Genomic DNA, 15,322 nt, shown 5'->3' on the forward strand with positions numbered 1-15,322 from the left:
CTGAGCAGTCAGGAAAAGGAGCCAGGCCCAGTCCTTGAGAGCTTTATTATACAGAGCTGGAAGCTCATTGATTCAGAGATGTGCCTTGGCTTGCTCTAGTCCCTTGTTGTTTGTACCCTTAGGAAAATAAAGGCAAATTTTATATTCAAACATAAACCACAGTTTCCCTCTGCAGCCACAGCCTAGCCTTTGATGAAATCCATTTATTACACATGCATGTGTAATAATTGTGTAATAAATCCTGTGTGGAGGCTGTGAGCCCTGATGCTCCAGCTAGCAAGGTTATGGCAGTGATATTGCATATGGAGTGAGAACCTGAGTTCAAACACTTTTGTAAATGAAGATGGGAAGTAGAAGAATCCAGGCCTGCATTATGAATTCTATCTTCAACTATATATGGGAGGAAAACTTTGACATCACTGGTATTTCCTTCAGAATTAAATTAATGCAGAACTCTTGGCGTTGTGTAGAACGTGTTAATGAACTGGTGATGAAATGAATTTCACTCCCCTGTTTAAATCCAGTCAAGAGAGTTGTGGCATGCACAGCTTCATGCTGGAAAAATAAATAATCAAATCAATAAAAGCAGTCCAGCAGAGCATGGTGGAGTGCTGGCACCACTTTGTCCATGGGAAGCACCTCCCTGCCATTTATTGGATTTCTTCTGGCTTTCCTTAAAGCAACTGCAGAAAGAAGATGAAACAGCCCCTTCCCAGGGTGCTGATTGCCACGTGGGTGGATGTGTTTGCAGGTCCAGCATGGACTGTTTGATCTTGTGTCTCCACCCTTGATGAAACTCCCTCTCCCTTTGCCCTGGCAGATGCTCCAAGCACAACGTGCACTTAGCATTTAGGGCAGGTGGTTTTTGGCTGCCAGCAGTCACTGCTGGGTGCCTGCCACGGAGCTTCCAGTTTGCCAAACCCAGCTCAGCTGTGTGGCTCGAGCAGTTGTTTCTGTGGCTGCATGAGGCAGTAGAGGCACCTTGTCCAAGGATAATGCTGCTGTCAGTAGTGCCTGTAATGTCAGCTATGCCAGTAAGTCCACATCTTTTATTCAAGATGTTCCTGAAATCCATGCTGTCATTAAGTTTTCCAAGCTGTCACACTGTTATTAGCCAAGTTGCTGTAAGTATTTTCCCAACCCTGGAGCACAACACACAAGTAGCTTTTTCCACTGGGTGTTCTTTTATCTGGGCATTAATTTGTCACTTTGGTGGAGCTGTGGAGCTCCTTGGGTGCAGAACAGCAGCTCCTTTGCAGGGAATTGACAGGATTTAGACAGGGCAGGACTCTCTGGTTCTGACCCTCAGACTGCCACATCTGTAACATCCATCCATCCATCCATCCATCCATCCATCCATCCATCCATCCATCCATCCATCCATCCATCCATCCATCCATCCAGGCAGGAAATGAGCAGTTCCTGGGCTGTGCTGACCACGTACCTCCAGATGGGTAAGAGAATAAATAAGGGAATAATTTTTCTGTAGCAAACATTGTAAGAGTTATTAAGGAAATGATCATCCTGAAATTCCAGTGAGGCATTCTGCTTGTAACTTGGAGTCCTCTATCAGTGGCAGTGCTCATTTCCTTGGCTCTAAAGCTGATCCTGTCCAGAACAGTGGAAATTCCCTCTTGAAGCAGCTGCTGAATCTTACCTGTGCTTCTTGCTGCTGCCTTAGTGCAGCTGTAGGCAGCTACAGAGGTGTTTTGCATGTGTGCTCCTTTTTAAGGAAAAATGTTATGGATCAGAGGACAGTCCTGGTTGTTGTTTGTTTATGGGCATTTCCCTTCTGTGCTTTTGCAGTTGAGCAGGATTAAGGTTCTTCTAAAGCAACATCTGAGCTTTTTGTTGGCCTTTTAATTCCTGGCAATCACAGAGCTACAACCCCAGCTGAATGCTGAGCTCTGTCTTATTTTATCCCAGTTTGTGCACTGCCTTGTGTTTTTCTTCCCAATGTTTGACATGTTGCAATGTTCCAGAGTGAATTAGTGGGCTGTCTTTTTCTAGGAAAACAGTTTTTGGGGGCAGGCAGTAGCATTTGTGTATTCTGTTATCGTGGGTGGCCTTCAGCTTGCAGGGGTCCTTGAAACAGGAAGGGAGCTGAACTCTGGGTGCAGTTTTCCACTGCTCTGGAGGCTGTGAATGCTTGTTGGGCTGTGCAGCTTTCATGTTGTTTAGATTTGTGATTCCTAGGAACAAATTAAACCTGCCAAAGAACGTGATTTCAAGTAGAAATTCTGTGTTTTTGCAAAAGAAAGGCTCTGTTAACTTCTGAGTGGGACAGAGAGCTGGAAATGAACATGCAGAGAGAAAAAGGGTAATTGTTTCTTTTATCTGTGCCGCCTGAAGTGCGTGTTTGATTGCAGGGCAAAGCTAATAGAGATGAATGATAGATTATTTCTGTTGGTGCAGTGCTTTCCTCTGTGTATTTATTGGGATCTCCTTGCAGCCTAAGTGCAATCCACTCTATTTATTGAGATCTGGTGTCATTTCCAGTGCAGCAATGAGCACATCAGCTCCACCACGAATCCATGGTGTGAATGTGTAGATTTGTATTTAAACTCTGCAATGTGCTGAGCCTGCAGGGAGGGCTCCTGGCTCAGCTCACACTGTGGGCTTTGAAAAGCATCTGTGCAGGACAGCAGGGACTCTGAGCAGCCAAATTCAGCCAGGTTCTGAAAGGATCAAAGATGCCACTAAAGCACCAGAGTGCAAAAGCTTCCCAATTCAAGTACATCAGCCCCAAAGTTTCAGCACAGCTTAAAAAAAATTATTATACCCAATAACCTTTAGGATTCCCTCCCCAGCCCCGTTCCCTGGGGAATCTGGAGTTTCACAGTGGCAATACTTAGTGAGTAACAAGCAATGAATTGGCTGTGCAGCTGAGAGATGTTTTATTTCCAGAAGTTTCTAAAATCAAGCAGTTGCTGAACACTATCAGTGAGGGAGCTGATTTTTAAGACATAAAAGAAACAGTTCAGGAACTCCCATGTGAGAGTAGAAATGCAGGGGAGGCAATTTGTATTCAGTTTAGCCCTAAGTGGTGACACATGGTGTGTGCTCCAGAAACTGAATGCCCAGATGAATTCAGATTTCTTTGTAAACTCCCAAAAGCAAGTTTATAGCAGTGTATTTCTGGAATATTGCAGCAGAGGTGGTCTGAGAAGACTTTGGAACTGAGCATTTTGCACTGGACTGTGTTAGGATTTTTGGTAAGTGTGTGTGTGTATATTTTGCATATAAAATTTGACTTGAAAAAAATAAACAAGTGATTTTGTGTCTCAGCTGCAGTTGTTTTCCCAAGCAAGTTACCAAAGCCAGTATTTGATTTTCTTACATTACTGACATTGACCTGCTGTTCCAGTGGTGGTTCAGCCTTGTAATGCTGTAAATTCAGCCTAGAACTGCAGTGTGTGAAATCAGTGGCTCGTTTGTCCTTGCTTTTATTTCATCTTCTTGGATTTGTAGCTGTAAATCTGTAGAGGGATTTAGGATAAAGCTGAGGAATGGCCATCTATGATCCTGCTGCTGATTTTATTTAACTGTTCTGTGCCATCTAATTTGAGCTTTTGTGTTCTTTACCTGATGCATTATTACATCCTGATAAGTATGGCAGCTTATGTGAAATAGAAACAGCCTGTTAGAGCAAACTCAGAATCTGATATAGCCAAGTGGAACATAAAATTTATCTTATCTTCATTGTAGTCTCTTAACTCTCTGAAGTTCCAGTAATAAAGTTCTTTTGATCTTTATTTGTCCCTTTTCACCGAAGCTGCATCATGCTGGACTGAGCGCGTGGGCTTTGTGTGCACTTGTCAGAGGAAGGATCAGCACTGACAAACACGCTGTTAAAAATGAACCAGGGATGGGCACTGACCTGCACTTCCTGCTTTGTTGTGCCCTGGGCTGGCAGGCTGTGTCCCAGCCCTCTGACAGTGTTTTCCTGGCAGGTACTATGTGGGCAAGCTGCTGTAACTGGTTCTGTGTGGATGGCTCCCCTGAGGAGATGCAGCCGCCGCCGGCAGCCCGAGCCCAGGCCTACTCCAACCCTGGCTACAGCTCCTTCCCCTCTCCCACTGCCTCTGAGCAGAGCTGCAAAGCCTGTGGGCTGCACTTTGACAGCTCCTCCAGCAAGGTGAGTCTGAGCCTGCCCTGCCTTCATTCACTCACAGACACACATTTTATACACAAATCCTCAGATCTGCACATCCCATATGGGAGAACACAGCTCACCTTGGTGCTGGGTCTTCAGCCATTCTGTCACAATTAATGGGTGTCACCCTGGTTTTTTAAGTTTTTCTGAGCCTTCTGATTTTTACATTCTTGTAATGAACTGTCTCACACACTTTCTGTAAATAACTCATTGTTTTGCATTCTTTTATGGAGGAGGAGAAATTTGATGGACTGTTGGTTTGTCCAGTGTCATTGGAGAGGGGGCATTGTCATCCTCCAATCCACTGCCACTTTTGGAAATCTATAAATGTTGGAGTCAGAATGAAACTTTCCCTCTTTTTTACCTTGGAGAGTCCAGTGTCCATGTCCTAGAGTGACAAACGTGACTGGAAATCCTTCAGCAGATTTCCTCAATGAGAAAGCCAAACTGCTGATAATCACTTAAAGGAGCATTAACTTGAGCATAAGTTATTAAATTTCTTATTTAAAAGCACTAATTTTCTTTAAAAATAAATATTGTGACAAGAAGCTTAATAATGTTTGTGCTTTCAGTAAAGGAAGATCTTCCTGCCTGTTTCCCAAACTATTGTTGCTCAAACTAAAAGCCAGTGAAGTTTTTTGAGGGTGTGTGTAGAACTGCTGAGCAGAAATCGCCCCAGACCAAACCCAGATCAATTTTATCTTACCTGTAAACTTGATTTGTGGGTGTATAAATGCCAAAATAATTGGTACTACAAGACTTAATTTGACAGCAAACCCTGCCTGGGGCATTATTTGGTCATGGTGGGTCCTTTAATGCTGCTTGAAAATGTTCCAGTGAGGAAAATTGTTCTGTGTCCACACTCTGTGGCTTAAGAAGTGTCTGATCTAAGGTTACTGAACTTAATGATATGAGAATTTAAAAATAATGGTGGATTCTGGCCACAGCCTTTTTAGATTATATGGGAAAGTTCATAAATTGGTTTTCCTTGCACTTTTTATTTATGCATGAGGACACACATCTGAGGAATGGTGGGTCTTGGCAGAGCTGCTGCTGTCTGCTCCCAGGGCAGCAGGGGTGTAGATGCATTTTTGCACTGAGGAGTGCAGTTGCTTCAGGAATCAAACTCTGGTGACAAACTGTGGGGTGTGTGAGTGTGCTGAGGCTGCTCCTGGTGCTGGGTCAGCTCCAGTGGGGCCCTCCCTGCTCATGGCTCTGTAATTTTGTCTTTGACACTGTCCTCATTCAGCCACATGTCCTCACAAACACTTGTGGAGAGAGTTACCCTGGACCCAGCACTTGCTCTTGGGCTTGGTTGCAAATAGTGGCTGGAGATAATTCTGAAATGAAACCATTTCAGGCAGCTGTGAGCTCAGCAGCAGAAGCACAGCCCTGTTTTCCCCAGTATCTCCTAAAAACCTGTTCTGTATGAGCTGCCCTTAGAGCAGTGTCTTGTACAGTGGCTCCAGCTGAGCTCTCTGACTCAGACAGAGAGGGAATGCTCTGGTGCACAAACTGTAGAGGATCTGAAAACATTCCTGCCCTCAGCAGCTTCCTCCTTTTCCTGTGGGATCTGCTCTCTGTACCTGTGCTCATGCCCAGCTGCTCCAGGCTGTCAGGGAAATTGAGGTTTATATTCTGTATTCCAAAGGGAGCTCCCAGGCCTCCTCCCACCTTCCTGCAGCCCCAGCTCCTGAGCAGGGATCTCTGGGGGTGACTGGAGCCCTGTGCTGCAGGAGGGGATGCTGGAACAGCTGAGGAGGGGCTGCCAGAGCTCACCCCTGAGGCCTCTGGGGTAATAAAAACATCCCTTGGAACAGCCTGGTGTGTTTGTGAGCCATGGGAACTCCTCAGTGCTGTTGCTATGGAGGGAGCAGTGTGTGAAATCTCACAGTGCTGCAAGGACAGCATGGAAAACTGCATTCTCTCCTGGGAGAGGCAGCACCTTTGAACTGCAGTGTCCAGTTAATGTTTATTCTGAAATACAGGGGATGAAAATGAATTCCTTCTGCACTGGTGACCGTGAGGATGGCCTTGATTGCTTTAACAAAGCCCAAACCCAACAAACCAGCAAATCTCCCCACACAGAGCATTTCAGGGCTGTCTGACCATGCTGACTGTGCTGTCAGTGAGCAGCAGTCAGATGTGGCCTGACCTTTTAGGAAAGTTTTAATGTGCAACAACATTTGAAACGAATCCTTCTGAAGAGCACACAGTGCCTTGAATTAATGCTCTTCCAGTCAGAGTTCAGTGAAGTGTAAGAGCTGCTTCATGCCGAGATGTAGCCAAAATATCCATGTTTAAACACTTGCTGCTCAGATACAGGCTGGGGAGGTTTTTTCCTTTCTCTGAAGATAAATCCTAGTGCTGAGCTGCTAAGTCAGAGACATGCCAGGGTTTATTTTCACTTCCCAAATGTATCCTTTGATAACTGAGGCAGGATTACTGTTAACTGCAAGAACATGTTTGATAGAAGAGCCCTTGTGCTGTGTTTGCTTTGTGATACCTCAAGGTGGGAGTGCTCAAGTAGGGGTTTTCTGGCTGGTGGAAGGTTCTTGGCAATACAGGAGCTCCCTTTGGAGCATTTTGGCAGCCTGCAGGCCATGGGGAGGCTTCCCCTGCCAGAGAAAAGTGGGGCTGCTTTGGGGTTTTGGGTTGTTTTGTGTAGTTTTTGTGTTGTTGGGGTTTTTAAATCTCAGTTCATCTGATTGCTGCCATGTCAGAGGTGGGGGATTCACAGGGCAGTGTTACCAACAGGGTTATTTTCCACTTCTCTGCCTTTGTGCATTTGTTTTGTTCTCCTGCTCTAGGCACACACAGCCATCAGTTCCTGCCTCTGCCCTAAGAATTCCCCAAGGAACAGGATTGCTCCTGCAATCACAGGGTCACAAAAAGTCAATTGCATATTAATTTTTTTTAATGGTGATGAAGTTAAGGAAAACTCCTCCAAACTGGATGTTCTGTGGAAATTGCACTTCCTGCCTTGCTTTGTGATTGGTGCAAGTTGCTTTTCCTTGGCAGGCCCCCAAACAGCAGTTTTGAGATAAGGTTTCAAGAGTTTCTCTCTGTGGTAGAAATGTTAAAGTCTTAAAATGCTTGAGCAGGAAATTGGGATTCTTTCCAGTTAGTGTCACTGTGAGTGTAGTACAGGCTCTAAATGAGAGGCCTGGAGGTGTTAACTGGGGAGCTGGGAGGGTTTCAGGCTGAAAAGGGCATCAGAAAGAGCTTTTGTAAGCAAGTAGTGTATTCACACCTGTAAAACATCTGCTGTCTTTCAGCTGGGAAGTCAGAGAAGTTCTTCAATCACTAGAGCAGTTCATAACCCAGTTTTTTGTCTTTGAGTTTGTATTTATTACTTCAGCTCCACCTGTGTGTTTTCCCTTGCACAGCTCTGAAGGATCAGGATGTCAGGATTCCACAGAGGTGCTTGGCTCCTCTGAGACTGTGAACTGGCATTTTTAGCAGCACTGAAAACACTTCTGTCTTCCCCCAGGACTTTCTAACAAGCACATAATGTGGCTGTTCTGCTGCTATTCCTATTGGAAAATGTAGAATTTGCCTTTCCAAAGGGTTGAGCAGTCAAGTTTCTGCAGAAGTCAGCATGGACTGTGAGTGCTTGGAACTTCTGAAAATCAAGCCCTGAGTGACAAGATCAGAACCAGTATCAAATATAAGCATTTAACAATAGAATTCAATCTGTAAAGTTTTTAACTGTCTGGGGCATAACATTTCCAAAACTTCCAACACTTTCTGTCTAGCAGTAACTGGTATAAAGTGTGCATATTGTTTTCAAAATAAGCTATTTTTGTATAAACAAATGTCAGATTCTTTGATGTCTGCGAGACCTTGCTGTTCCCTGTCCCTCTTATGGTGAAACCAAGATTCATTCTGTGATTGCAGCAAATTGGAGGGAAAAAATTAGGGAGGAACATCATTCATAGCAGGTATTTATGAAAGAGAAATGTTTTTAAGTAGTTCCTTCAGTGTTGGAGCTTCTTAATGCACAGAGCAATGTGCACAACTAGCTGGAATTTACAATGTGCACAACTAGACTAGATGGAATTCACTCAAAGTCTGCTGCCTCAATCTCAATTTCCTCTGGCTTAAACTGCATGAGCAGGTGCAGAAAATTCCTGTCATGTGAGGGAATCTTGTCAGGATCTCACATTTCATTCTGGGTAAATGGAGTGGGAAAGGGGCTTCTCTAAGACTCAGTGATTGCTCAGGGATCATTCCTTTTTCTCCTCCAGGAACGTGGGTGACCACTTGGCACTTTTTCCTAGATGGGAGGTTTTGATTGTGCTTTAGGAGCAGCTGCTGCTTCCTTGCTGCCTGTGGCACCGTGTGCTGCTGGCACAGGGCAGGGCTGGCTCTGACTCTTTCCCCTCTCTCTCCCAGCACATCTGCTTGGACTGTAAGAAGAACTTTTGCACGTCCTGCTCAAACCAGCCCGAGGGTGGGCCCCTGCTCTGCCACCTCTGCCAGCGCTTCCGAGCCACGGCTTTTCAGCGGGAGGAGCTGATCAAGATGAAGGTGAAGGATCTGCGGGATTATTTGGCCCTCCATGAGATTTCCACAGAGTTCTGTCGTGAAAAGGAGGACCTGGTATTCCTGATCCTTGGCCAGCAGCCTGCAATTACCCAGGAAGATCAGATAAGAACAAACACATTTAATACCAGTGCCCGTGAACAGCAAGACTTTGTGAGTCACCCCCCAGCCAACCTGGCCTCTCCTACCTCACACGATGAGTCCTCAGTGTCTGCAGATCCCATCTCAAGTTCAGAAGCTCAGGAACACCAACAGGTACAATCTCTGGCCAGAACCATCTTTTGCAAACTCATTCATCTCCATTTTTGGATTAACTGCTAGGATGTTGCATGTGGTTTTGCTGTGTAAAGCTGTGACTTGCTGTCACTGACTTTGATGTGCTGTTCATTATGGAATTGAATTTGGTGGGCAGTGCTGAATATCTTGAGCATTCACTCTCAGAACATCATCACTGCTCTGGGATGTGTTTTCTCTGGTGCTCTGCTCCACATTTCCATTGCCACAAGATGCTCTGTGACTGCTTCCTTTGGTACTTGCTCATGGCTTCTGGCACGTGTTTGCAGGTGTAATTAAATAGTTGATACTGTTCTTTAATTCCTGTGCCAGATAACAAGGACAGCCTAAAGCAGGAGCTGATCAGAGGTGATGGGGGCTGGGTGAGGTTTTTGGTGTCTCCTGCACTCAGATCAGTAGAAGACAAACCCTGAGTCTGTTGCCAAGTCTTGGTTTATGATGAACCTGCAGTTCTGATGAACCTCGGCAGGGGCATTTGAGTTTAATTATTTTTTATTGACCTTGCTTTGTTTGTTTTTCTGCTCTCTGCTAAAGGAAAGTTTACTCAGTGTTTGACATCTGCTCCTTGTCCTGTTACAAAGTTAATGGGTGTATTCAGCTCACTGTGGGCCAGAGCTGTGAAAATGTGTGTACCTTCTGCTTCCTCAGCAGATTTATCTAGTTCAAAAGAAGAGTTCTCCTGGGAGAATGTTTTTTACAAATCATTAAAAGGCACTTTCATTCCCTGTTTTTCTGGATATTGCCATTCCAGTTTTTACCAGCTCTGCCCTCTTCCCTCACTGCCCCATGATACATTTCAGCTTCTTGTCCTGACTTGCATGACATGGTGCTGCAGTTCAGGCTCTTTGATCCTGATTGTTGTTCTTGGGCTCTGTAAATATTAACAAGTCCCCACTTGGATAAGTGGGATGGTAACATTACAGTCTCTTTGTCAGTAGGAAACCAGAGGGAGCAGTGGCTGCTGGGGGTGAGTCAGCTGAAATTACACTGCTCATTTGATCAAGAGTTCAAAGCAACTGCCCAGCTTCTCTCCTCCAGCCCTGTCACTGCTGCTCCTTCACTTGGTGTCTCTGTTTGCCCACTCCAGACCCCATCTGAGGAGGCGTTTGCCTGGTTACTGTGAGATCTGAGCTGTCAGAGGAGGGTTCTGCAGAGCCTTGCCCTGAGAGCTCTGACATCCCCCCAGAGCACAGTGTGACCCTCAGGGAAGGACTGTACACACACAATTATAAATTTGTGTATAAATTTGGTCTCCTCCCGATCCAGCCTGGAGTTCTGTACTGGGGCTTTAAAGCTTCAGCAAGTGTTACTTTGTGTGAGTGCTGCCCAGGGAAAACCCTCTGTGAGTGTGCCTGGCTTGTGCCTCGTCCTGCCTGTGTCCTTCCAGAGGTCAGGGGCTCTGGACAGTGACACTGTCCTGGAGTTGATTTCCCTCCAGAAACCCACAGCTGGTGAAAGCCTCATTTCCTCTTCCAGGCCAATGGTCACGTGCCTCCGAGCCCAGCCTGTGGAACAGCAGCTGAGAATGCAGCAGAAGAAGCAGCAGCAGAGGATGAGATACAGGTTTGTGTGTCCTGGGATTGGATGGCAGGGAATACCAGGTTTCCTGGGCTGGATTTGCTACCAGACATGAACAGTAACTGAGAATGACCAAACCAAATCAACCCCTTCTGTGGCATCATCTTGTCCTCCACATACAGAAAGAACTGGTGTCACTTGGACACCATGGCAGAAATTATTAAGTCCTATCTCAAGATTTGTGTTTCTGGTAGATGAATTCAGAGTAGCCACTTCTCTGTACATCCAAACCTGAATCCCTGCTAACACACATGCTGGAAGTTGATTTTAATGACAGTTCAGGGTGTTGAGGGCAGGAATGATTCCCTGTGTGCTCCCCCAGTCCAGTGACTCCGAGGATAACCTGGTGCTGGGCAGGAAGGCCTCCCTGTCTGACCTGACCAGCGTCGGGGACATCAACGCGCTCTCGGTGCGGCAGCTGAAGGAAATCCTGGCCCGCAACTTTGTCAACTACAAAGGCTGCTGTGAGAAATGGGAGCTGCTGGAGAGGGTCACTCGCCTCTACAGAGAGAAGGACCTTCAACATCTAGGTGAGAGACAGCAAACATGGGCCTCTTCTCTGGGTTTAGCCTTTTTATGGACAGCTGTAGGAGGAAATAGAGCTTGGCTGACATTTCTGCTGCAGCAGAGTGGGGAGGAAGGAGGGAGTGTTTTGTACAGAGCTCTGCTCACCACTCCTCTCTCTCCTGGGAGAGAGTTGTGGGAGCCCTGCAGCAGCAGCACAAGGGCTGTGCATCCTTCACCCTTGGTGTTGTGTATGCCCCCAACAGATCCCACTGGGCACTGCCTCACCCTCACAGCACCTGGTGTGTGGCTGTACATGAGTGGATGTGCTGAGCTCTTACCTCTTGGCTCGTGGTACCTGACAAAGCCAGCAGGGAAATGCCCTGCCCAGGCAGGAAACTGCCACCAAAGAGCAGCTGGGAGATTCAGGATGTGCTCAGAGCAGTGGCTCCCAGGGCTGCCCAGCTGGGGTAGCTGGGGTTTCCCTCTCTTTGCACCAGAGTGCTCCTGGGCCTGCACAGGTGGCTGTGAGGGGACACAGGTGTGTAGAGAATATATCTGGCTTGGTTTTCCAGGTGCCAGTTTGCACTTGAGGGGATTTCTTAAAAAAAAACAAAAAACCACATATTTGTAAATTACTTAAAAGAGAAACTCACTTTAACACTTTGATTTCATACATTTGTTTCTCAGTGCTGTCCAAAGTAGTGTTGTTTTCTTAAACACATCTCTCTAGGCTTTGTCTTCTATGGATGATCCAAGATTTAAGACAGCAGTTTTTGGTTACATTCTTTCATTACCTTGTGCTTTTGATGCAAGGTATCCTTTTCTTTCACTCTGTGTCTGTTCAATCCCTTGGTGATTGTGTGACAGCAGAGGAACTGGCACAAGAAGGGGCTGCTGCAGGTGCAGTGCTGGGAAGCCAAACTCATTCCAAGGCTGTCTTAAAAATTGAGACATCTCTTTGGATCCCTTATCTCTGGGAAGCTTTAACTGTTCTGTAAGCTCAGTATTGGAGAAAGTTCTTGTCAGTTGTTGAACCTGTCCTGGGAGCTTGAGCCTCCCTTGGTGAACAGCAAAAAGCAGTTTTGGTTTAGCAACCCCCTCAGGGTTTTCAGCCCCTGCCTGGTACCTGCTTCTCTCCCAGCTTTTCAGACTCTCACCAAATCTCTCTCTTCTTCTGTTGCAGTTTTGGACACTGATGATCAAACTGGTGAGTGAGATCCTTAATCATGGAGTTGTTTATTGGGAAAAACCCTCCAAGATCCAGTCCAACCAGTGCTGCCAAGGCCACCCCTAAACCAGGTCCCCCAAATGCCACATCTACATGGCTGTTAAATGCCCTTAAGGTTGTTTATGCCACCACTGCCCTGAGCAGCCTGTTCCAGAGCTTGACAACGTTTTTGAAAATCAGTATCAGGAGAAATTTCTATCTCAACCTCCCTGGCACAACTTGAGGTCATTTCCTCTTGTGCTGTTACTTGGGAAGAGAGACCCCTGTTGCTTCATTTGCCTCATCACTGAGAATCTCAGTGTTTTTTGTTTCCATCTCACAGAAATTACCGTGTAAAAGCTCAAACTTCTGCTCCTTGCCAGCCGATGGAGCAGCCACAAGGGCAATTCCTTTGCACGCCTTGTCCCTTAGGGAATCCCTCCAGCAGAGCCAAGTGGGATCGCACAAACCCACCCCACCTCCCTCTGTCTGACCCCTGCGTGCTCTCCTGTCCCCTCAGGTGCTGCTGGGTCCCCCAGCACCGAGGACAACCTGTGCAGGATCTGCATGGACGCTGCCATCGACTGCGTGCTGCTGGAGTGCGGGCACATGGTGACGTGCACCAAGTGCGGGAAGCGCATGAGCGAGTGCCCCATCTGCCGGCAGTACGTGATCCGCGCCGTGCACGTCTTCAGGACTTAGGGCCGGCTCTGGGCTCAGGCCTGCCGTGCCTTAGAGCCTCCGTGCTCGCAGGGAAAGGGCCAACATCCCTGCCAACAGCCACCTTGGAGATTAGCGCGGACCCTGCTGCCAGAGAGGGAAGGAGGAAGCCTGGGGAAAGTGCTCTGCTCAAGCCATGCCCGACTCTGCTCATCCCACCATCGTGCTTTACACCACAGTGCCTGGACTCCTCGGAGCTCATTGCCAGCAATCATTAACCACCTCCATCCCAGGATAATTTGAGGACAGATGGATGCCCAGCTTTCCACCAGTAAGATCAGCTCCAGAGGCTTTGTATTTTCCTCTGAATAATAAAAGTGAACTGGGGTCTCAAAAAGTGTCCTTTGTTTTGCTGCTCAGGCTCTGCCCAGCAACAACTTGATTTTTGAAGATTGAAATGTCACTGTGCTTGTTAATTTTACTTTTATTTTTAATTTAATGTTGTTATGCTTGCAGGACAGGCAGACCATCCCTGCTTTCCCTAATTCCAGAGTAGTGCAATTGTGGAAAAATGTGTAATTTTATATCAAGGTTGTCTTTGTATTATTGAAAATTGTTGGGGAGGGAGGCTGGGAAGGCTCAGCCTTGCCCTGTGTGCTGGGTTTTTGTTTCTGTGCCAGAGAGAGGTTTCTGGTTTGATTTTTGTCAACTTTAATTTCACAGCACGTGCCAGAGGTGGGGCTCAAACTGAACTGCCCCCTCCTGCCGAGGGAGCTACAAGTCCAAGGCTTGAGCCTTCCCCAGGGTTTGGTGAGGAGACCACAGAGCTGCAGAGCAGTGAGGACTCCACTGCTACACAATCATATTTAAGGACAGGTGACTTTTTCTTTTTTAGAAGGGAATCATGGAAGAAAGCCTTTGTTTCCCTCGGATCCATGAGCAATCTCCACTGCAGATCAGTTTCCCCATCCTCCCCAGGGCTCAGTTTGACAGTTCTGTTACCTTCCACTGCTTACAAAAGCAGTTTTGTCCTTTCTGCTGGTGAGGGTAGGGAGAGGCTGTGGCCTGATCCCTGACAGCTCCTGGGCTGTGTTCAGCTAGAGGAGTCTGGCAGTTCCTCTGGAGGTGATTTTCTGGTGTATTTTGCCCTCAGTGGCCTGCAGGCAGCCAGGGCTTCAGTGCTGCCCTCAGTGTCCCTCAGCACGGGTGGCACTGTGCCCAGGCCCCTCTGCAGAGCTGTCCTGGCTGCTCTGGGCCAGGGGCTGGCTCTGTGTTCCAGCCTGGCTGCCAGCAGAGAACAGCACAGAGCCAGGGGGGCTCTGCAGTGACTCCCCTCAGCTCCTGGGCAGTGATGGCAGCAGCACAGTCACCCTTGTGCTCTGCAGCTCTGAGTGCAGGGGCTTTGCTCTGGGAGCTGCAGCCAAAGCAGCACCTGGGATGAGAAATCCATGGCTCAGGAGGCAGCAGGAGAGAGCCAGGGATGTCTCACTGAGGGGGTCTCAGAACTGCACCAAACTGCAGCAGCTGCTGCATTGACTGAACTCAGCATTCTGAGCCCTACCTCTGTCCCAGGTCAGGCTGTTCTTTATTCTTTGACTTAAGGTTTAACAGATCCAGCAGGAGAACACAGTGAACAAGTCAGTGCATCCTGACAGAGAAAAGGGCAGGTAAGGAGTGACTCTGTCTGCTCTGCAGAGAGCACAGGGACCTCCAAGAGCTGCAGGAATACACAATGTGCTGAGCAGCCTCATTTAGGAAATCCACTGTGAAAATTCATGTTGTCATATTTTTCAATAAACTCAGGGCTGGGGGAATTTAGCAGGAAGAAGATGATTCCCCTATGGACAGATGTACTTTTCCTTGTTCAGGGCAGGCTTATTGTCTACAGCAGTTAAATCAAGCTGCAGATCAATGCCTGAAATTTTAGGGATGAGAAGATCCAACCAACCCTGTGACTCCAAAATGTGCTTTGTGAAGGGAGGACTCTTCTTGTTTCCCTTGTAAAAATGGATTCTCTACTTATGGATATGAGTTGTTTTAAAGGAAAATCAAAACCTGGAGGAAACTGATTAATGATCCAAAGGAATATAATGTTCTGAACTAATAAAGTAAATGGAAATATTTATGTGCTTTATGTACACTGTACATTGTTTAAAGATTTTAAAACTTAATATTCTACTTGAAAGGGCATGTTATTCACTATTAAATCCTCTGGTACTATGACAGTTCAACTTACTAGTTTTGGTACAGAAGTTTGGTTTATAATTTTATAATAAAGTTGAATTGTGATTTAGTTAACTTTGTTTCTGAATCTGTTACAAGCAGAGATCCTACAGCTACTGCTGAAGCTCAGCCAGAAATTGGGATCCCAG

The 15,322-nt window shown here is 46.7% G+C and overlaps 1 protein-coding gene across 3 annotated transcripts in view; it reads left to right on the forward strand.

The window, feature by feature from the left end:
• RFFL (ring finger and FYVE like domain containing E3 ubiquitin protein ligase) overlaps window positions 1-15,243 on the forward strand; it is a 29,320-nt gene extending 14,077 nt beyond the window's left edge. For all 3 annotated transcript variants that reach the window (XM_036395300.2, XM_054517005.1, XM_036395301.2), the window contains 6 exons: window positions 3,954-4,138; window positions 8,555-8,959; window positions 10,475-10,561; window positions 10,899-11,106; window positions 12,267-12,290; window positions 12,811-15,243. In XM_036395300.2, the coding sequence (XP_036251193.1) occupies window positions 3,959-4,138; window positions 8,555-8,959; window positions 10,475-10,561; window positions 10,899-11,106; window positions 12,267-12,290; window positions 12,811-12,992 (1,086 nt within the window). In that variant the 5' untranslated portion in view covers window positions 3,954-3,958 and the 3' untranslated portion in view covers window positions 12,993-15,243. The remainder of the gene's footprint in view (window positions 1-3,953; window positions 4,139-8,554; window positions 8,960-10,474; window positions 10,562-10,898; window positions 11,107-12,266; window positions 12,291-12,810) is intronic.
• The last annotated feature ends 79 nt before the right edge of the window (window positions 15,244-15,322 follow it).

Source organism: Molothrus ater, chromosome 21, assembly GCF_012460135.2.
Source record: "Molothrus ater isolate BHLD 08-10-18 breed brown headed cowbird chromosome 21, BPBGC_Mater_1.1, whole genome shotgun sequence".
Classification (NCBI taxonomy): domain Eukaryota; kingdom Metazoa; phylum Chordata; class Aves; order Passeriformes; family Icteridae; genus Molothrus; species Molothrus ater.